The 23,301-nt window shown below is 36.2% G+C and overlaps 1 protein-coding gene and 1 long non-coding RNA gene across 3 annotated transcripts in view; one reads left to right on the forward strand and one right to left on the reverse strand.

Moving 5' to 3' along the window:
* aipl1 (aryl hydrocarbon receptor interacting protein-like 1) overlaps positions 1-2,404 on the reverse strand; it is an 11,201-nt gene extending 8,797 nt beyond the window's left edge. The window contains exon 1 of the mRNA XM_021466431.3: positions 2,277-2,404. Within this exon, the coding sequence (XP_021322106.2) occupies positions 2,277-2,372 (96 nt within the window). The 5' untranslated portion in view covers positions 2,373-2,404. The remainder of the gene's footprint in view (positions 1-2,276) is intronic.
* LOC141377843 (uncharacterized) overlaps positions 1-23,301 on the forward strand; it is a 47,601-nt gene that overhangs the window by 16,948 nt on the left and 7,352 nt on the right. Inside the window, exons 2-3 of one of the 2 annotated variants that reach the window (XR_012390860.1) lie at positions 1-532; positions 5,934-5,990. The exon at positions 1-532 is cut by the window's left edge and continues 223 nt beyond it. This is a non-coding gene — a long non-coding RNA (uncharacterized lncRNA). Of the gene's footprint in view, positions 1,397-5,933; positions 5,991-23,301 lie in introns of those variants that run through there. The other variant, XR_012390861.1, reaches the window with a different exon arrangement.

Genomic DNA, 23,301 nt, shown 5'->3' on the forward strand with positions numbered 1-23,301 from the left:
GACATATTTGGATCGTTTTAAATCGGCTGTTTTTTTTTCACAATTTTTTTTCAATCATCAGTCATTAATGAAATCCTTTATTTACATCGCAAGGTGTTATATATAACCCTTTATACAACAGTTCAGTCTGGTTCTTGAATCTGAGTGGCTGACAGCCGTGAAATATTCTGCCAGAGGAACAGCACTCATCCAGCCTCTTAACCCTTCACCCTTGTGTATTACTCCGCCCACATACAGTGACAAGCAGAGGACCCTTAACAGTTTGATAAATATTGCTGCTGTTGGACAACATAATGTACTATTGAGGCTTTTTATCAGTGAATGTAGTTGTTTAGATTGAAACTATGTAGTTTATTTATAAGGATAGTGCCTATTTTAAATATTTATCATTTTTGCAGCAGCCAGTAGCCTGTCTTTGAGCAGACTGTTGATGATGTTTATCCACAAGAGGGTGACAGAGACCACATAATAAGCCCTAAGAGGAAAAACAATATAATTTCAAACTACAACTGATCAAATCATTATTAAACAGGTAAATTATTTTCGAAGTTGATCTCTCTCTTTTGTATGTTGTAGTGCTGTATTTATACCATAGTAATATTGTGATCTCCCGATTGCAGCAGAGAAATACTGGGAGATATCTCTGTTGACTGAGATGGAATTTCATGCCGTTCAGCCTTATAATCTTAAAATGTGAGAAAAAATCAAACGTTATGTCATCCCTTTAGACATTACGCTAGGGAATCATTTAAATACTAAAGCTCTAAAATGAAGTGTTTTGAGCAATTGTTTCTGCTGTTCTGATGTCAGCTTAAAGTGAAGGAATGGCGGAAGAAAGTAGTTCCTCATACAAAACGGTTTTGAGAATCTACGTTTGATTTTCTTTTTTATACACACGATTGTGCTGTCAAACTGTTGTATAAACGCAATATCACACTCAAAACAATGCTATGTGGCTGTATATCGTCAGTGGTGGGACACTAAGGCACGACACTTAACGTACACCTACCAAAAGTGCCGATAAACTGCCACATCGCACTGCTGCTCGTGTGATATTGGAAATATATGACATTAAATCGGAAAGAATTATGATTTTCATAGTTTTAAACAGTTTGTTACTTTTTGTTTTTGGCCTGAGAAAGCTGTTTCCTGCAATGCAGAATGATAAGTTTTAAAAACTCCCTCAGACCGCTTAGTTTTCACTTTAAACTTGTTAAAACATGTTTAAAACTGCATATTATGTTGTTTAATTAATCAAAAAAGTGTCTACTTCTTCAAAACAGGCTGTATAATCGCATAGAGGCAACCAATTAATTATATGATGGAAAAAAGTATATGATCCTCAGACACATTTAGACCCATTTTTTACCTTTCTACTGTTCCAAATACAAGGACTAAAAAAAAAAAAAAAAAAAAAAATATATATATATATATATATATATATATATATATATATATATATATATACAAACAAAATAAACAAGCAGTCAACAACAGCAACAACAAGTCTACAAACAAACATCCCCAACACTAATTTCCCTTTTGTGGCTTTAACAGAAGAGACACATACTGTAGCTAACTGTCTGCAATGCAAATATTAAAGTCCTCAAGCGACACACAAATGCACAGCAAGTGTATGTATAAGGTGTATACACAACTCCAATACAGTAATGACAAATAAATAAATAAATTAATTAATTAATTTAAACCAAAAAATATTTTACAACAATAATACTCACTCACTATTCTTGGGCTTGGTCCCTGAATTTATTAAATCACTTTGTTTAAGGATCATACTTAGACCGAATGAAAATACGAATTAATTGTCGTTTGAAATGTTTATTCTTTGTCAAACCCCTTTGTTTTGCCCTTTTGTCAGCAATGTGTTCATCTTATTTTTAAACAATGTATTTGATGACTTATATTATTATAAATTTAATATTATAAATATAATGAATATTAATATTATAAATATATTAAATAGATGGGGTCAAAAAAGTATATTGTTTTAATTTTACATAAATATATTCCAATGAATGACTAACATTGTTTCACTCAAATTTAGATTTTTGATCTCACTAAAGTTATTTGAAACAATATAGTAGATCTATTCAAACAAAAACAGCTGGGTTGTTTTGACTCAAATTCAGTTTAAAACAACCCAGCATTTTTTATAGTGTGTTTTTCCTCCATTAATTATGAAACTATTTTCTTAGATGTAATTTGATGCGGACACCAAAACAGTACTTGTCTTTGACCTCTATATCAGGCTGTACCTTAGTTCCAGTCACAAATTTGGGCTTTGCACCAGTTCCCCCATACAGGATGGTCTTCTTGATCCCCTCAACATCCAGAATCATGCTGTCCTCCATGATGTCTGCAGTGTGTTTGTCTGTTTTTGTGTGACAGCAGAGGTGTAAAGACTGACTGGATCTGGATTAAGAAGGCTGGGATAACAAGATTAGGCCCAACAGCCCCACCTTCTCATCCACAGAAGGGCTTTCCTCAGCATTTCTGCTCTACATCCCTCTCCTAGAACCTTCTGCTCACTCCAACATGGTGGCCCGCAGGAATGCCGAAGAAAAGTATGTGATATAAAGTCAGGAAATGGACTCGACGACCCCATTCACACACATGTGTTGGACAGCTGGATCGCAATGCTGCTGGTGCCGAGCCCCTGCTGAGACAAACGCGTGAAACAGCTCATCTTATTTATGGCATTTAGTAAGACTGTCCTGGATTACGGAAGAGAGACACAAAATTACACGCAATTATGGTTTTTACAAGCCATGTCTGAACATTGTGTACCGGCCAAGTGCATATCGGAGCCTCTATTAGATATTGGTAAACAGATTGATTTCACGGGACAAAATAATCAAGCTTTTATATTTGGCATTCAAAAGTGTAAAAACACATTTTGGATGGTATTATAGTACTGTAAGGTAAAACAATCTGTTGCCGTATAACATATTTTTAATGTCTTAAAGGGATAGTTCATCCAGAAGCTACAAATCTACTAAGTATTTACTAGCCCTGAAGTGGTTCCAAACCTTTATGGTTTTTTTTTCTTCTGTTGAACACAAAAAGAGATATTTTGAAGAATGTTAGAATCCAGAAGCTATTGACATTCATAGTAAGTCAATGGTTACCAGTTTTCAGCATTCTTGGAACATGCAGCATGTTCGAAAATGACAGGATAATTTCCTAATTTATTTCCTAATATTTATAAATAAATAGAAAACATTACTTTGAATCGTATTCTTCAATGCAGTGTAATTTTTTAAATTATATTATATTATATTATATTATATTATATTATATTATATTATATTATATTATATTATATTATATTATATTATTATAACTTATTGCAATAAAAACATAATCACATTTATAACAGTGTTTAGTTCAATGCTGAATACACTAGTTAAACAGTCTGCCTTTGCTTTGATTCGCTCACCAAAGTCTCTGCATTGTCCTCTATCCGTCAGGTGACAGTATGTACTTATTAAACTAAATCTGATTTATTGAAACCGCTTAAATTGACATTTTTTTTAGTTAGCTTGTTTTGTAGCTTAATAATAAAACAAACAAATAAAATGTTACATAACATTTAAAATGACAATCTCTTTATCATCCCCATCATTCTCCCTCACTTCTCAGATGAGATGGTGGGCCAAATCAAAGCTTACCAGCTTTCGGTCACCTCTGATCTAGATTTATTTAAAACAGCATATCGCCCTCTGCTGGCCACAATCTAGACTTTGAGATCTTACATTGATTTGGCTCTAAATTTAAGGCTTAAATTAGGAGAAAACATTATGATATATTTTTTGGTGCTCTAAAACTGCTCTAAAAACACATAAACACATATCTACAATTAAATATAATATGTAGAAATGTAATTCAATCCAATAAAAACTAAAACTCAGGGTGCTGCTTAAAATTATTTAGTCCCTTTATTTATCAGGGGTCGCTACAGCGGAATGAACCGCCAACTTATGTTTTTACACAGCGGATGCCCTTCCAGCCACAATCCAACACTGGGAAACACTCAACTCTCATGGTGAGAACATGCAAACAACACACAAAAATGCCAACTGACCAGCCAGGGCTCAAACCAGCAACCTTCTTGCTGTAAGGCGATCATGCTACCCACTGCGCCACCGTGATGCCCTTATAATTATATGATGATTCAATAAATGAAAACTTACAGTGAAGCTATTTATAAAGTGTTTTATTTATTTATTTGTTTCTTTTTTGCTTTTTGACAGTCATAACTAAGCCGAAAAGAAAATGAATGAATGAATCATTTAATGATGTATAAAATAGAAGAATACGTCTGGTTCCAGAGATGTTTGATGTTTATTCTGAGTTCTCCTCATAGATGAAAGTTGTAATCTTCTGCTCTCAAAAGACTTCCAAAAGCTGAATTATCAGAGTGTTGCCATGGGTACAGGCCTGCATCTACCAAAAAAGCGTTATGGCGTTGTTGGTTGAACTGAAGCGGTTATTTTTATGATTTTTTACACTTGGTGCAGATTTTTTTTTTTTTTTGCTAAATTGATATTCAAATGTTATTGTTTTTTTTTGTTTTTTATTTTTACGTGTGAAAGAAAATAAAATGACATCATTTTGAGGTTTTTAAGTTTGCCACAAGTGATATCCTCTTTCCTGATTTTATTCTTATTGGCTAATTGATAATTATACAATAGAGAACTGGTGAATTATAACAACATAAAAGTGAATAAATAATAACCTTATGTGTTTCTGGAGAAGGGCTAAGCAGATTAATATTTCTTGCTTGTAAAAAAAATGTAGTTGATTTGTGGTTGTTTTGATGGCTGTATGGTGAATCCTGCGACTACAGTGCGATGGCTGTAAGTGGGTCTGATCTCTGCAGCTTTGTGATTGCTCACCTGCCACAGACGCAGAAGGTCATTAATGATGCTGTAAGTGAGGTTTGGTGTCAGAGTGAGTCATGGAGACTGCGTCAGTTCACCCACGCATGCTGCGTCGTGCAGCCACGTGGAAAACGCCATGTGCATCACTGAAATGATGCTACATTGAAAACTTGAATATTAAGGCGGAATCAGTGATCTGCTCATGTAATCTGAGACACTGCTGGGCTCAAAACTAAGCTTTGATTCTGAATTTATAAAGGGATGAGGACATGGAGAAACAGACAAATGAATGATTTGTCTGTGTTAAGCTGAGTGTGGGTTTGTGTGTACTTGTTTATGTGAACAATCATATAATCACATGGGTTGTGCTTTATGAAAATGGTTTACAGGGGCATTCAAAATGATTAAAAATCATACTTAAGAGGTTCTTTTGACATTCAAAATTTGAAGTTTGGGTTTAGGGGTAGGGTGAGGCCATAAGAAGCTATTTTTACAATATAAAATACATTTAGTACATTGATGTCTTTGCAAACTATATATAGAAGTACACACACATGGTTTATGAGGACTCAGCAAATCAGACATAATGTATTTTATACTGTTAAAAACAGCTTGTTTATATAGCTTTACCATAACTATACTCCTAAACCCAGCCTTTACAGGACAGGAAACCTGTGACAAAATCTGAATGTCAGAGACCCCATATTACGTATGATTTCTAAGAATTTTGAATTATGAGGACCCAAGGCATGCAAAAACCACTTTAACAAAGCCCAAGTTCATAGCCAGTTGTATTCTAGGTCATACCCATCCTACTCTACAATTGTTCTTGTAAACCACATAAACAAGTACACACACACACACACACACACATTCTGGTTCATGTGGTTTACAAGGACACACAATTGAACAGTGACATGGGTATGACCACTTCTATTAAACTGTTTATGTGGTTTATGAGGATGTGCCTTGTGTCCTCATAATTCAAAACTTTAAAATCATTCTAAATGTTTTTTTTTATACTTTCAGATTTTGCCAAAGGGGTTTTCCTGTCCTGTGAAGGCTGACTTTAGAATTAGGGGTACGGTAAGTCCACAAAAAACGTTATTTATTTATTTGTTATTATTATTATTTTTTTTAAGTACAAAGTACATCAAAATGTGTCTAATACATTAAGTCCTTGTAAATCATATGGTACGTGTGTGTGTCAGTCGCGTCCTGCCTTGTCATAATACGACCCTCTTTGCTGACCTGACACTACATGAAACTGTAGGACACATCCTGTGTTAGGAAAGGAAGTGGTATCTGAGATGCCATCCCCCTTTAGAGAGCCCATTTTCTGCGGCCTTTTCACACATCCTGTGCTCTGCTTTCGGATGACAGGACACGTGTGTCAGGAACTCTACAGTCACCCATGGTTTACTTAGCCTCCCCCATCACTGCTCCTTTACAACAAATATGACAGACATTGAATAAAGAGTCCTGAACATCCCTGTATAGGAGCTTTTACGCATTTGAGGAACATTTTTGTAGTTATTAGAACTATTGGCAGAAGTACCTGCTTTTTAGCATATTTGCATTAGAACTTGATATGGTTATGGTTCTGAGTGTTGTCTGCCTTTATTGTGATAGGACAAAATGAAGCTGCCCTCAAAGCAAAATTACTCTGGCCCAGCTCTGGCCCACACAATCAGCGTTTGCTTTGCCCAATGCCGCAGTGAATTTCGGTACATGATTGGACCAAGTCTGGCTTCCAGGCAAATCCAAACATGGACCACATCGGGGTCAAGTTTTAGCCATGTTAATAACCCATCACTGGGCCATTGTCTAGAAACCAAAATCTAGTAGCAACATACAGGAAAGAATAGATTAATAATTCAAACAATTAAATGTTGATTGTTATCTGGATTAAAATGAAGGCATTAGATGATGCAAACAGGAAGATGGAAATGATTTTGTGTATTGAAATATTTATTTTCTCAAAAAAAAAAATTATTAAAAGGATTTAAATGTGGGTCAAGATATTCCTAACTCGCAGGGCTTACAAATAAATTTTTTATATCTGGGGCAGATACTACATTTGACATCTGACCCATGTCTTGTGTGCCGCCTTAAAGACAGCGCCATCTCTGCTAAACCTGGGCCATGTTTGGTCCACATGCTATATGCTGGTGTCAGATGAATGCCTGCTGTGCCAGCTTTATGACAAATCTGGGCCAGAATTCTATGCAACCTGGATGGGGGATGTGAATCGCCAGAAGTTGGACTACATGTTGGCATACTGCCCATGAGGTTATCGGTAAAAACATAAGAACACCTTTTGAGTTGGCATACTTGATGTCTCTGTCAGTTAAGTTGAAGGTGAGAATACAGCCAGGAATAGGGCCCATGGGGAAAATTAGTTCTCTGAGGGAACTATTTAATGGCTAGTGGCTGTAAATGAGTTGCTATAACCTAGGATGACCATATTTTAGTTTTCAAACAAGAGGACAGAGGGGTGGTGGCATTGTAAATACTTGACAAATGTACTCACAATATTACTGTGTTACTGAACTTTAATTAGCAATATCGTCTTTTCCATTAAACCTTTTGTCCTTAACAAAAGAATAAAAATAATAGCCAAACAACAATTAGAAGCCAAACAGGTATGACAAATATGTGGAAATAAAGAAAAAGGCCATATCATCATGGTGAGGCCACTAGCTCAGAATATCTCTCAAATGGCAATGTATGTTGGTTATACTTGGTCAGCAGTGATGAAAATGTGACAGAAATTATCTAGGAAGGTAGAAATCACAAAGCAGTGGCATGGTGGAAGATGGTGGCATCATAATGCACAATGGGAGAATGACAGCTTGGTGAAGGGAGTGTGATGCTCTGGCAATGTTCTGCTGGGAAACACTGGGTCCAGCCATTTAATTCAATTCACCATGCCACACTTTCAGCTAGACTTTATTGTAGAGATGTAGGGATGAAAGGGATGGAAAGGGAACAGCGGGACAAAAGGAACCGGTAGGTAGGTGGGTTGATCAGCCATCTCACGATGATGCCTAGAGGCTCAGAGTGGGGGTACTGTCTCTGATATTTTGGTAGAGTGATTGGACCCCCCGATTCAACCTAGAAGTGAAGAGAGGGCTATAAGATTGTTAATAGGAAGCAGGGAAATAGAGGGAGAAAGGGTGGGTTCGAGAGAATAAGAAGAACAGTGATGGAACAGTCTGCCTTAAATAGGTTTTTAGGGAGTAAGTCGATTGGTTAAAGAGACAAAGTGAGGCGTGGTTCCACTGCCGAGTCTTTGTTAACAAGTTACTTCCATTTGATGCAAATTTGACCTGTGCTTCCTACCACTGTTTTAAACCAGGAACATTCCTACATTCCTGACAATAATGTTCCCAAGTTGAAGTAGCCAACTTCAGAAGCATAATGTGCGCTGCCACAGTGCACACCATGCTTAGACATAGTTTAAAGTACATAATGACGAGGTCAAGGTGTTGCCCTGGCCTCCAAATTCCCCAGATCTTAATCCAACTGAGCATCTGTTCAAAGGATCTGCTGCTAACCTCTCGGTGCACACTGGAAAACGTCAGGGTTCTTGAATAGTTCATGACTGGATTGGTCAGAGCCGTTCTGGCAGTATGCAGAGAGGACCAACTTCATATTAAACCAGTGGTCATAATGTTTCAGTGCGCTGGTGTAATCCCCAGCAGTGAGGTGAGTGTGTGTAATACTTGTAAGCTCCAGCAGGAGGGTGTCTGTTTGTTTTACTTTGTTCTGAGTTGATCAGAGCTGCCTGGACCTGCAAAAAGACACACCTGTAAAACTATTCCCTGATAAATGTTCTACAGTCAGCTCTATCTAAGAAACGGGTGTACTTTCTTCAATAAGAGGAAGAATTAGAGTCTTCAGTGGAATCAGGATCAATCGTCAAAAACATAGATTTAAATAAAAGATAATGATCTGAACATATTTATAAAGTGGACATACTTGTTTTCCCTAGTGATGTTTATAAAACATTTCACTAGATATAAATTGTTCTTACCTTTAATGAACAACTACACAAGAAATGTATCTTGTGAATTGGTGCTATATTGATATATTTGCAAGTAATATATTCGACGGATATAGGAAGTTACTGTGAACCCAAACACCTCTTTAATCAGTATACCATCTGTCACTAAACAGTACGCAATCGAACAGTTAGTGTTACACATTCATATACACATACAATAAAAGGTTGTATTCTAAGTTCCCAGAAATAATACTGCAAGATACAAACTCCTGACAGGATAATGAATTTTAAGTTGACGGTGTCATGTTGGCCTTTGGGATCCAGGGCAACGAGTGGCCCGATATCTCCCTGCTAGAGCCTCATGTACCTCCCCTCGACCTTTAGTTACATACCACCGCGCATAGCAGGCAGTACAAAGGGCACATGAGCGCACACTCACACACCGAGCGCCTGCTGACACAGCCACCTTCCCACCATCATGTGGGATGAGCTATTCTATAAGCACCGTCACTCAGGGAGACCAGCTGACTGGGATATTCTGGGATGACTGGAGAATCAGATGGTCCAGCTCACAACCCTGAATGCTCCTTAACCTCTTCGGACTGTAGAGACCTGCGGTGGCCAAGGGCAGATCTATGACAGACAGCACAGACGCTCCATCAGCCAAAGCCTTATTGCTAAAGAGTCTCTCTAAGCATGGCATTACGTATTACACAAACAGGCCACCATCCTCTGTACTGCAATAAAACCAGCAGTCACGTTTGCATTTAGGTTTATATTAGCTATCATTAGGATAAATATCATTCAAAAATGGACAAACCAATCGTGGTCTAATGGTCAAAGACAAACAAGAGTCCATTACATCTTCAAACCTGCTATAATGCTTCTTTAATGCAACATTTAAGCAGAAAGGCCTGTATACTACTTGATTTTTTTCATCCTTTACTCCCTTTTTCAACAGAAATATTAAGATGCCCATGTGTGAGGGGGTTACAGATGCACTTGTTAAAACAGGAACAAAGACATTTGTAACCTCTGGAAAGAAAGGGCACAGGCACTACAGAAAAAAAACAGCTAAACATGGAGAATGCTTTAAAAAGGCCAATTGTGTTGTTGTGTGCCCAAAATACACTTACATTTTATTTTAAGGTACAATTCTCACTATTAACAAAACATTAAGACTTTTAGACTGATTCCTGAAAGACCCCAATGAAAGACGAGTGTCTGCATTAATCTTGTAGGTCAGCCTAAACACCCGCTGGTGTCATACTCACATCTACAGCTTCTTCACGATAGACATCCAGCATTTGCCTGCCTCCGAAGCCCAGACTGCAGCTCTGCACAATAAGTTTGGCCAGAAGAGAAATGTTCATCCCTAACTGAGCCGTCTTTCTCTCAAGGTTTTTTCCTTCACTTTTGTCAACCGGTGAAATTTGTTCCTCGACATTTTCTCCTCTGGCTTGTTTGGTTTGGGACTTGTGGAGCTCTGCATCGATGGATTGGCTCTTCAGTGTTTGGACTTTCAGCAGTAAAAATTAAACCACACTGAACGGAACTAAACTTAACTTCAACTCTGAAAACTGGACTGACGCAGTGTTAGTTTACTAGAACTTCTATGTTAAGCTGCTTTGACACAATCCACATTGCTCAATAAAGTACTAATTTTCAGCTTAGTACTAGTTAAGGTAGTAGTTGGGTTTAGGTATTTGGTAGGATTAGGGATAAAGAGTTCATGCAGAAATGTGCTTCATACATACTAATAAACAGCTAATATCTTAATAACAAGCATGCTAATCAGCCACTAGTCAAAAGTGAGAATTGGTCCCTATAAAGTGTTACCAAAATTCATTGATCAATTGATCATGTCATACATTTTCTATGAGCAGTGTAGAATCAGAAATGGCCAATCACAAGTGGACAACGCTAAATACAGGTGTAAAAGTTTTGAGCTTGTTCACTTTTAGCCACGTCTAGTGGTAGTCGAAAAATCCTTTGATTCAATTGCCTTCGCAAACACCCATGTGTTTGAACCACCTCAAAAGATGCTGCCTACTCTGTGCCTACTGATCATTATGGGACATGATGTGAGAAAGCAAACCAAACCATTCTTTGCTGTGTTGTATCCAAACAAGAGCAAGAGGAAATCAGAGAGAAGGGTCTTGATGAAATGTGAACCTGGCAACCCACTTGTACGCATTTCAATGTTTTAAAAACTAATGCATCTCGGCTTGCCATTTGTGATTGGATCACTGAACGTGGATGTCAATACCAGGTGGAAACAGGGGATAAATTCCACTCGCACATAGCTCAATCTTTACTTGACCTAAAATTGTACACTTGAGAGTCTTCTGAATTAGTTATGCCTGAAACACAGTACAAGCTTGACGTTTTGGTGGCTCAGGATAAGTCACAGTAGGATAATTGCATTGTTAAAGGCATGATATGTGTGTTTCACCACTAGAGGGCGCATATTTGCAACAAACAAATGCGTAGATTGATGAAGTGTGGAATCATTAACATCATTAGCATGGCGACACAGGACAATTCATGTCACTAGTTAAAACTGCATTTGAACAGTCTTCAAAACACTTGGAATAATGTAAGTACATAGGTCAGCAAAATAAATAACACTGTTCTAACGATTTTTTTGATATTTTAACTAAATAAAATCACAGGATACCTGTGACAGTAGTGATTCGCACATCAGATTCCTCCAAAAATCAAAGAAATTGTTACTGCTTTGTACCATGCTAATATTTTACACTGTGTTTCAGCATTGCAGTGGCATCTTCAAAGCCGTTAAGATGCTGGACTCACGAAAACACGCCAGCAAATCCTCTTCCCATAAATCTCATTTAATGTGTCCGGCCTCAAAACCTGAGCACTGTAACCTCACTGACATTCCAGCATAAACCCCACCTCGGCGACACACGCTGCCGGTCCGGGCCTTTGACATTTGCTCACATGTGCACGGAGTGTTCGGTCGTGCAGCTGTCGCCGAGCGTGTGCTGCTAGAGAAGAGATCTGTGGTGGGAGTGCGCAGTGTGTGGTGCTCTGGGGTCCCGCAGGTCTCCAGGGGGGCTGGAGAAGAGCGGAGTCAGAGCCAGACACGTGTTGGGGAGCCAGAGACCGAGCCGGCCAGCCGCAGGGCTAAGCCAAAGCTGGGATGCATTATCACATTCCTGCATGCAGAGAGCCAGAGCAAAAGGTCCACTAAACTCGCAATTCGCAAGAATGCGGGCAGCAGGGAAGTTGTGGAAAAACACAACATCTTCAGTGTTTATGTAGCAATGTTGCTGAGGAATGCGGACCAACTCCACCTTTAGTGAAGATCAAATAGGTGGACGACTTCAGTTTTATGATGATGTAATATCAAAATGAACCACACCGTTGCTTAACCGCACGAGGATGTGGTAGAAATTCATGTACGTGGGAATAATCTGAGGTCAAGACTAGGATTAGGATTAGTTTCTTAGAAGAGTAATATTGAATGTTCTTGTGTTACAGTGGCTCCACAATGGCTTTGTAAGTCTTCCTGTGTCAAGGGTCACAGGAAAGGCTGTAAATAAGCATAAATACAAAGATTAGAAGGACGTAGGGTGTGATGGTTGTAAGCGAAGGACTCAGGTGAGGGCCTTGGAGGGCTCACATCTCAGACCCACCCAAACGCACTCGCTGACCTCCCCTGAATCAAACGCAAACCTCTCCCCTGGAAAAATGGGTCAATTAGCCACAAGAAAGAGAAAGAGCGTGAGAGAGTTTGAGGGAGCGTGCATGTGGGAATGCCAGAGTTGGAGAAAATGAAGGGAAAAAAGCTTTGTTGCAGTCTTTCTGGATTTGAAGCTGCTCTGGTTGCACAGAGGTTTCATGTTTGTTTGCAAGCAACTATAAACTTTTTTCCCCCCAAATATGCAAGTGCAGGTGCACATTAGCTGTAATAGCTTGGGTATACAATAGCATGTGCAAAAAAAAGTTAATCAGGAACCATTCTAAAATACAGGCTTCTTACATTTTTTCCCCAAATCCAATGTAAGCACTATCCATGTGCATTTTTCTGCACTTTAACTGTGGCATTTTTTATTTAATAATTATTTATTTAAAAATATATATTTTAATAATATTTATTATTATTATTATTATTATTATTATTATTATTATTATTATTATTATTATTATTATTATTATTATTATTATTAAGCGAGGCAGTGGCGCAGTAGGTAGTGCTGTCGCCTCACAGCAAGAAGGTTGCTGGGTCGCTGGTTCGAACCTCGGCTCAGTTGACGTTTCTGTGTGGAGTTTGCATGTTCTCCCTGCCTTCGTGTGGGTTTCTTTCTAGGTGCTCTGGTTTCCCCCACAGTCCAAAGACATGCAGTACTGGTAAATTGGGTAGGCTAAATTGTCCGTAGTGTATGAGTGTGTGTGTATGTGAATGTGTGTGGATGTTTCCCAGAGATGGGTTGCAGCTGGAAGGGCATCCGCTGCGTAAAAACTTGCTGGACAAGTTGACGGTTCATTCCGCTGTGGCGACCACGGATTAATAAAGGGACTAAGCTGACAAGAGAATGAATTATTATTATTGTTATTTCTCTTATTGTTATTAATAATATTTATTATTATTATTTTATATAGCGCCTTTAAAAGTAGCATCTTAAAGCACTTTACAAACATATAAAATGTGCAGCAGTACATACAAGGATAAATGCATAAAAATAATAATACAAATAATTAAAAGCACATAAAATAATAATAATAAAATTAGATACAAAACCATAATTAAATCAAAAAAGGCTACCCTAAAAAAGTAAGTAATTTTAATTGAGGATTTAAAAATACTCAGGGATTCTGCGAGGGTAAAGAGTTCCACAATTTAGCCCAATTTATGCCAATGAGGATGCCCGGTCTCCCATAGATTTTCATTTGAATAACATACATACTTATACTTCATCACATGATATCAGATGCTAATCATTATTTTAGCAAAGTATCAAGCCCAAACTTAATTATTGCTGTTATTTACCCTCTTAAATGTCATTTACTGCTGGAAGGGCATCCGCTACGTAAAAACTTGCTGGATAAATTGCCGGTTATTCCGCTGTGGCTACCCCGGATTATTAAGGGACTAAGTTGACAAGAAAATGAATGAATGAAATGTCCTTTACTTGCATCTCAAATGTGTTTTATTTTATCTTAAATGTGTATTTATTTTAATTTCAAAAGGTGCAGATAAAAAAAGAGGCAGATCATGCAACAGGCACCTGCTCAGACTCAGGACTTTTCATTATATACAAAAGCAAAGACATTTCATTCATTCATTTTCTTTTCGACTTAGTCTCTTTATTAATCTGGGGTCACCACAGCAGAATGAACTGCCAACTTTTCCAGCACATGTTTTTCGCAGCGGATGCCCTTTCAGCTGCAACCCATATCTGGGAAACGTCCTTACACACTCATACACTACGGACAATTTAGCCTACCCAATTCACCTGTACCGCATGTCTTTGGACTGTAAGGGAAACCGGAGCACCTCGAGGAAGCCCTTTCGAACACTGGGAGAAAATGCAAACTCCACACAGAAACGCCAACTGACCCAGCCGAGGCTTGAACCAGTGACCTTCTTGCTGTGAGGCATAAGTGGAGTTTCAACCACTTTATCCCAAATCGAAGCATTTTTCAAACCTTGAAAACATTAAATTAAAATTCAAGCATTTTCAAGGATTTCCAGTACCCGTATGAACCCTGACAATAGATTGTTTCATCATGTCTGACGCTCATAAATATATATGAAAGGTTTGCAGTTAACTTGCTACCATACGTTTGGGTACATCTGTGAATAGGGTAAAAATTTAAGGGACCAGTTGTCTTAAAGGGATAGTTAACCCAAAACTGAAAATTATGCTTCTGAACAATAAGTCTTTAAATTTGAGACCCACAAAGGGATAAGTTAGTTGCTGATTAGCATGCTTGTAACTAAAATACTGGCTGTTTATTAGCACATATGAAGTTCATATTCTGCATGAACTTATTCTACATCCTTAATCCCAATATCAACCTAACTACTACTTGACTAACAATTAATAAGCAGCAATTAAGGAGTTTATTGAGGCCAAGGTTTTTAGGCCAAGGAAGTAGTAAGTCATGCGGGTACTTCTCGTATACTGTTTTTCTAATTCTATGAATTTAGACATACTAATCGGTTAGTGTACTATATATGGGAGTATGTGATTTTGGACGCAGCCAGTCTTTCGATTCAATCATTCATTCAATTGATTTATTTAAACACAGTAATGCATTCAGTAATGCATCAGAAATGTCCATCTGCATATGGCCACTCACCATATAGTGAGAAAAAAATCGATATATGACGCACTAGTAGCCTATATGAATTCATAACATTCTGTAAACAGTATGGTTCAAAGTGCCCAGTGGTCACATGACAGTTAAACATGGATTTGTACACACATTCGATCTAACAAATCTTTATAATTGTTGCAAAGTTAATTCAAAATAGTAATGGATTACTAATTACACCATTGCAGTAGTATTTACATAAATTTTCTAAGTACTTTATCAGAAAAGTAACTTATTTACTCAATAAGTAATTTAATTACTTGAAAAAAATACTAATCCACATATATCTCAGTGCATAGATACAATTTAAACTTTGAATCTTTTCAATTTTAGTTTTGTTTAAAAAAATACACTTCAATTGGAAACAATGGATGTATCGAACACTACATGTATCAAAATGTTTTAAATTAATGACATCAAGTTAATACCATATACTCACATTTTATTCTAAGCATGTGCAGTTGTCAAACAAATGACATAGCATAAGCATGACATTTTCTTAAATGAATAAATGAGCCTTTAGCTTAAAAATAAGATATTTTAGAGATATATAACTTACTCTGCTTCTCTGTATTGATCTATACATACTGTTTAGAACTATTGTATTTGCGTACAGAAATTAAGCAAGTGCATTATAAACAACTGTCAGGTCCCACTTTATATTAAGTGGCCTTAACTAATATATACTTACATAGGAATTAATAGTTTTTTACAATGTACTTATTGTGTAAATACATGTATTTATTGTGTACTTTAATTGATTAAATACATGTATGTAATTACATCTATAATTAACTTTTGTAATTACATTTGTAAATACACTGTTGACCATCCCTTACACCTTAACCTACCCCTAAACCTACCCATGCTACCAAACCTGTCCATAACCCAACCTCCATCCCAACTCAAATGCACCCCAAGTGTTCTCAAATACATTATAAACACAGTAAGTACATTGTATTTATTTTTTGATGTAAGTACAAAGTAGTTAGGGACACTTAATATAAAGTGTGACCAACTGTCATAATAAAACCTGAAAATGAAAATTAATCTTTTACTTTAATCCCCAACTTAATTACAGCAACTTGCTGTTTTGTAACTAATTACACCCAAGTTGACCCAACACTGCTTGTAAACAGCCCAAAACAAAACAGAATCTTAAAAAATAAATAACAAGTTACTCAATTTCTTATTTAACTCTTATAAAATAGCCGTATCTTGTGATTCATGCAGTACTGTGCACAACAGCCTCATGCCTACAACCACATCCCAGTCATGCAACTGAGTACATTAGAGTTCTTTCTAAAGTTGTCTAAATGCTGGACTTACCTGAGCACAGGGTTTGACAGGCCTCAGCCCGTTGAGGCAGATCAGCTGAGAGCAGCAGTGAAGCAATGTAGGAAACTCCACTGTTCTTTCTGCATGAAACAATAGCAGCAGGCCTCATGCATGCTGCCACTGCTGGCCAAGTCACCGTGCTGCACACACTACTTTTCACAAGGAAACAGGAACTACAGACATTCCACAAAGCACAACAGCTTTATATCAACTGTATGTGTCAGTGATTGGAGAAAATACAGACTCCCACATGCTTCAAAGACTAGAAAGTGTGTAATCATTATTTTAGATCAATACTAAAAGTTAAAATAAAATATTTAAATATGGCTGAATTGACTATTAAAAGTAAAAATTTTGTAATTTATGCATAATTGGTCATTTTCTGCAATGACTATTCATTTTTATGTTGTTTTTTTAAATCCCAGAATAATTAGAAAACGACAGTTTTTTTTATTTGTTGTGACTAAAATTCAGGCTTATTCCACCAAATATGTATTATTTTACTCTTAAAACAGATATTAGCAATATTAATATAATCATCTGAAAATATCTGCCACATTCTTTTGTTAGTTTATGCAAAAACTTTTGTCATCATTCGTTTACATGATAAAACAAAAATGATAGTTTATTCAAACATAACAATAAATCATACACAATTTGTGGTGTCTTACTCATTCGCATAACTGTATATAACATAAACAATTCAAAGCAGGTTGTCCTTCTCAAGCTAAACAAAAATCCATTAGCGGTATACACTTAAGTCTAAAGAGAGGATTAACATCGTCGGGTTCTGCTGTTTGCTCAAAACAATCCCACACAGTTCATCAGATACCCTGACAGCCCAGACTGTCCCAGGGCAAATCATCCGAAGAAGTGGAAGAACTGAAAGAGGCTTCTGTATGTACAGTCTCATCAGCAGAAATCTGTCCAGTAGGATGTAACAGTGATATAGAAAAAAGCCATGTAGCCTAAAGCTGAACTGAAGGAGGAAGGGAGAGCATTGAGACGTACGGCGAGGCATCATGTCCCTTTAATGAGATTGTCTAGCTGTAGTTCCCCTGCTCAGACTTTCCGTGGAATTACATAAGCAGTCTTTAAACAGAGAAGAGAATGGTCTGCTGGACATGTCACCGCTCGGATTAAGCAAGAAGATACAAAGATGACAGATTGATAATGATTTTAAACTGTTTGCGTTTTACCTATTTCACCTCCTTTTATTCTCAACCCACCCATCCTTAAATGCGCTTTTTGTTTTCAGAAATATTAAGTCAAAACAAAATATTAAAACGAGCTAAATAATCTGCTAATGGGGTAAATATTCTTATTTCAAACCAAGAACAAAACAATTTGCCAATGGAGTAAGTAAAATACAGTTATGTATATTCTACATGATGATATATTTAATGTATTTTTAATTAATATGCATTAAATTATTATATGAATGTATTTATTAATGCAAAGGGGATGTAATATGCGCACAATTTTATTCAAATTCTTAAATATTTTATCTGTGTTCAAAGCGAAAACAAGATTATTTTATTTAACCCATTGGTACCCAATTATTTAGCTTGTTTTAAAGAAAAAGCCACTTCACTTTGGCTAATTATTTCTGAAAACTTTTTTTTTTTTACTTGTCTAGAAAATGACAAGTAAATGAAGCAAGACAACAACTCTAAGCATTTGTTTTTTGCAGGGCATTTTAGTGTTTCCCTAACAGGGTTTCTCTCCTGGCTATTTGTGGCTGCACACTGCTATATGTATCGCAGTGCTTGATTTAAGCAGGAGGCCGGTGACTTACTCATGCATTGGTGGGTGTTGATGTACATATGCCGTGAGTCATCGGCCCTCAGACACCCTGCGTATGGGATTTTCCAGCAGCATCTAATGAATTCAGCAGACTGTGGGGAGCGCCTCTAATCACAGGCCTTAACATGGACCTGCTGAGGTGGATGCACGTATTTGACCAGGAATTGAATCACGTTAGAAAAAAACAAATAATCTCTTCGGAAGGCAAGCAACACTTTTTAAAAAATGCTGGGTTTCACATGATTCATTTAAATTTCCCCAAAAATAAAGTGATTACGTTGATTTAAATGTTTTTACAAATTTAAGTAAAATGAACATTTATAAAAAACTAAGTATTCCCAATAAACCTCAACGATTGTGTTCATTAAGTCAATAAGTAATTTGAAGAAGCCGCAAAAATACTTTTGTGACTGTAATACACATACATATTAATCTCATATTAGCAAAACATTGATGATCATATGCTTATGAGCTGAGAGAGAAAGAATGAAGCATCCTAGTAAAACAAACCCCCCAGAAAAACCTCATGAACATAATAAGTTTAACAAATTGATCCACATGAATCATAGTTTTAAAAACATTTTCTTTTAACCTGACCTTCTTTTTTATTAAAAGGATATAAAAATTTTCCTAAACCATGTTACACATGTTTTCCTGTGTGATGTGAACATTGACATGCTCTTCTGCATTTTCTGTAAAGATTTATGTTCCTTGGTTTAATTTAAACTAGTCAAAACAAGTTGTTTAGGTGCATCTCCTTTTGTGGAAAGGTGAAGCAGTAAACAATAATAAATCCAGTGGCCTCATTCATAATGCACACACAGTCTTCATACACACATTGGAAATTTGCTCCTAAAATCCACAGAACTGAAAAAATGTTATTAACCCCCCGTATATTTTCCCCAATTTCTGTTTAATTTACAGTAGATTTTTTTTAAAACATAATACATTTAATAACTCATTTTTAAAAACTGATTTGTTTCATCTTTGCCGTGATGCCAGAACATATTTTACTAAAACATTTTCAAGATACTAATATTTAGTTTAAAGTAACATTTAAAGGCTTAACTAGGTAAATTAGGCAAGTTAGTGTAATTAGGCATATCGTTGTAAAATGTTGTTTTGTTCTGTAGACAATCGAAATCTAACAATATTGACCTTAAAATGTTTTTTTTTTAAATGTTAAAATGTTTAAACTGCCTTTATTGTATCCAAAATAAAACAGGTAAGACTTTTTGTTGAGGAAATGCTGAGATTTTTTTTTTATTCTTTTTCCATGTCAAGGTCAGCCAAACAACAAATGTAAAAACTAACAGAAGTATTACCTGCCCCACCTAGAAAAAAATGTTTGGATTGGATTTTTAACTCCTAATGTCGCTAGTTAACACGCTCAATGCATTTTTTTTTCAACACATCCCATAATTTCTAAAATATCAACCTGTACTAAATGGTAGATATGGTAAAAGTACTTTAATGAATACATATGCTATGAAAAATTTTAAAGTGTAAGACCAATTTATTAAAATAAAAAAAAATAGTCAAAATAAAACATTTTTGAATAGTAAATCATCTTTATTTTTTAAGTATGCCATCAAAATATTTAGGATTCTCATTTAACTTGTTTTCTTGTCATTTTATATATATATATATATATATATATATATATATATATATATATATATATATATATATATATATATATATATATATATATATATATATATTTATATATATATATATATATTACAATAAAACCAAAATCAAGTGTAGCAGTGCAACAGCATTATGTTTGTTTGATTTTTTGTAAACAAGCAATATTGTTTGTGTAAACCATTATTTAAAACAATCATTCTTTAAATGACTTTAACAGTCTATTTAAAACAGGCAAAACATGGTCAACTATTTGGTAAAGCAGGCGGTCAAAGGGTTAAAATACTATAAAATGTGAAAACAAATAATGAAATGAAACAATACATACTGTAATGCACTGCATCAAAAAAATCAACTAACCATCATAGTTATAGGTTTTAATTGAGCTTATTGAATACCCCGAAAAGTTGTTACAAATGTGATTGCTAATGCTTTGCAAAACAACAAATAAACTACAAGAGCCTCATTTATTTAGCACTTAGTTACAGTGTAAATTCCCTGTTCTTTCCCCCTCACATCAATAATAATAATAATAGTGAATTTATAATGGTTGATGGTGGAGGCTAATGCAACAGAAAAAACAACCAGAGATAATGCTGCACAACACTACACAATACTATGCAAACTACACAACATAATATCTAACCACATTATTCACACCCCACTGAGAAGAAATGAACCGTGTTTTTTTAAAAGAAAAAAGAAATCAGCATTCATTCACGCTGAACCCTATATATTTTGTGATCCATTGAAAAAAAAAAGCCATTCAGGTTTGTCACTACATGAAGCGGAGTTAATGATTTTCATTTTTGGTTGAACTGTCCCTTTAAAAGGAGAGGAAAGCATGTACGAACTGAGAAACATTTTGACTAAATCTGGGCAGTGACTCAACATGTGCAGCAAAGATCAGCTGGGATGCATATATAAACACAGAGCCCTGTAATGTAAATGAGAGTAAAAGTCTTACACTCTGTCCATTTTACCAAGCAGTGGTTTTCTTCCAGGCTATAAGACGGAACAGTCACCATGAATCACCCTCAGTCTCTTGAGGCCATTGTTCGGTGCTGAATTACACATTGTGCTGCCAGTCAGACAGGTTACATGACACCCGCTGAGCAACAGGCAGACTGCGCTACATTGACCCGGTAAAAGGAAAAAGGTACCGGCGGGCCACAATCCTAAGGGCAAAGGTCAGGCAGGATTGCGGGACGCTGGAACAGTGTTGCGACATGGACGTTTCGTCAGGTGAATGATCTCCTGCTTGCCGGGAACTCACTATAATCTGGTTAAGCAGCTTTAACCCTGCGGACAGAGGGAATTTAGAAGAGTTGTAAAACCCCTTTGCACTATGTCTGGATGTGTTCACTCTCTCTCGCTCCGTGCCCAAGCAGTCCATGTGGGGATAAATTTTTCATCAGTCCATCCAAATGGACTTCTGCTTGTGAACAGATTTGGTGTGAATGATGGTGTACTAATGAATTTCTACATTCATTCCATTAAATTGGGAATTTAATAATAAACAAGCATGTTGCTCTAGATTCAACTGCTTACACTTAAAAATAATAATAACCTAAAGCTTCATTACATTTAAATTAAAAATATATAGAGCAGAATCCAAATACTGGAGGAACAATATTTTGCACTTCAAGGTTTTTTTATTTTCTAACTGATGACTGATTTAATAAAACCTTTGCAAAATCCAATGCATATATGTACAGGAGCAATATGAGCAAGTGATGGACAATTTACTATGGAACACAATTTAGGAATGAGACAAATGAAACTGGCAGGTCATGTGAAAGGACAAACATGGCAGACATAGGATGTCTGAATTCCATTCAGACATTACTGTTCAAGTTTGGTTGACAACCAATATACACTACTGGTCAAAAGTTTGAGGTCGGTTTTATTTATTTTTTTTTCATGTTTTTTAGTAATTTTTTTTAAGGAAAATTTTTCTGTTGATTAAGATGGCATTTATTAAATGTAAAAAAAAAAATACAATTGTATAATTGTTAAATACTTATTTATTAAATATTAATTTATTACTTATTTACAAATGAAATTATTAGTCTAGTCATTATTGCTATTAAAATTAATATTAACAACAATAATAATAATAATAATTATGACTGTAATAATTAATGTAAGAGTGATTTCTGAAGGATCATGTGACTGAAGTAGGGTTGCACCGTTTACCGGTACTATGGTAGTATCGTGATACTATGGCTACGGAGCAGACGGTGCTGCTGTGATTTGTAAACGGTAGTATCGTCATTAACGCTCTATCTACCCAAAATAGCATTATCGGTATAATTTGTATTTTTGTTTTAATGTATTTTTTGTTTGTGAGTTATCTACAAAATAAACGGGAAAAAAAGATAAATTGTTAGGTGAAGTGACGTGCTAATAATGCTTTTTTGATAATGAGTAAATTATGAATTCACTTCAGTTACACCTATTATAACATATAAAACATAGTATCTCTGACAATTTTATTTAGAATTTGAGCTATGATATATATATATATATTCATTCATTCATTTTCTTGTCGGCTTAGTCCCTTTATTAATCCGGGGTCGCCACAGCGGAGTGAACCACCAACTTATCCAGCAAGTTTTTACGCAGCGGATGCCCTTCCAGCCGCAACCCATATCTGGGAAACATTCACATATACTCAAAAACACACACTTATACACTGCGGACAATTTAGCCTACCCAATTCGCCTGTACCGCATGTTTTTGGACTGTGCGGGAAACCGGAGCACCCGGAGGAAACCCACGCGAATGCTGGGAGAACATGCAAACTCCACACAGAAACGCCAACTGAGCCGAGGTTCGAACCAGCGACATTCTTGCTGTGAGGTGAACGTGCTACCCACTGCATGTAGTCGATCATTTATGTACTTTGGGTAAAAGGTGTCTTTCAAACTGGCTGCCACCGCAAGTATATTGCAAACCAATGGCATAATTTAAATGACATAATTTAAATGTCCTTGACAATGTACAGAGCATGCAGGTCAATGGTTTCAGGTTTCCAACTTTCTTCAAAATATCTTCCATTCAGTACAAAAGAAGAAAAGGGTAACAGTTTATTTTGATGGTCCATTTGAGTATTAGTATACTGTCTGCTTAAAATCTGCTCCTTCAACAGACATTTAACTGACTATAAGAAAATTGCAAGTACATGTCAACTTACAGCAACCCAACCAAACGGTCTACTTATAATCTAATGAGAATTAGTTG

This window comes from Danio rerio, chromosome 15, assembly GCF_049306965.1.
Source record: "Danio rerio strain Tuebingen ecotype United States chromosome 15, GRCz12tu, whole genome shotgun sequence".
Classification (NCBI taxonomy): domain Eukaryota; kingdom Metazoa; phylum Chordata; class Actinopteri; order Cypriniformes; family Danionidae; genus Danio; species Danio rerio.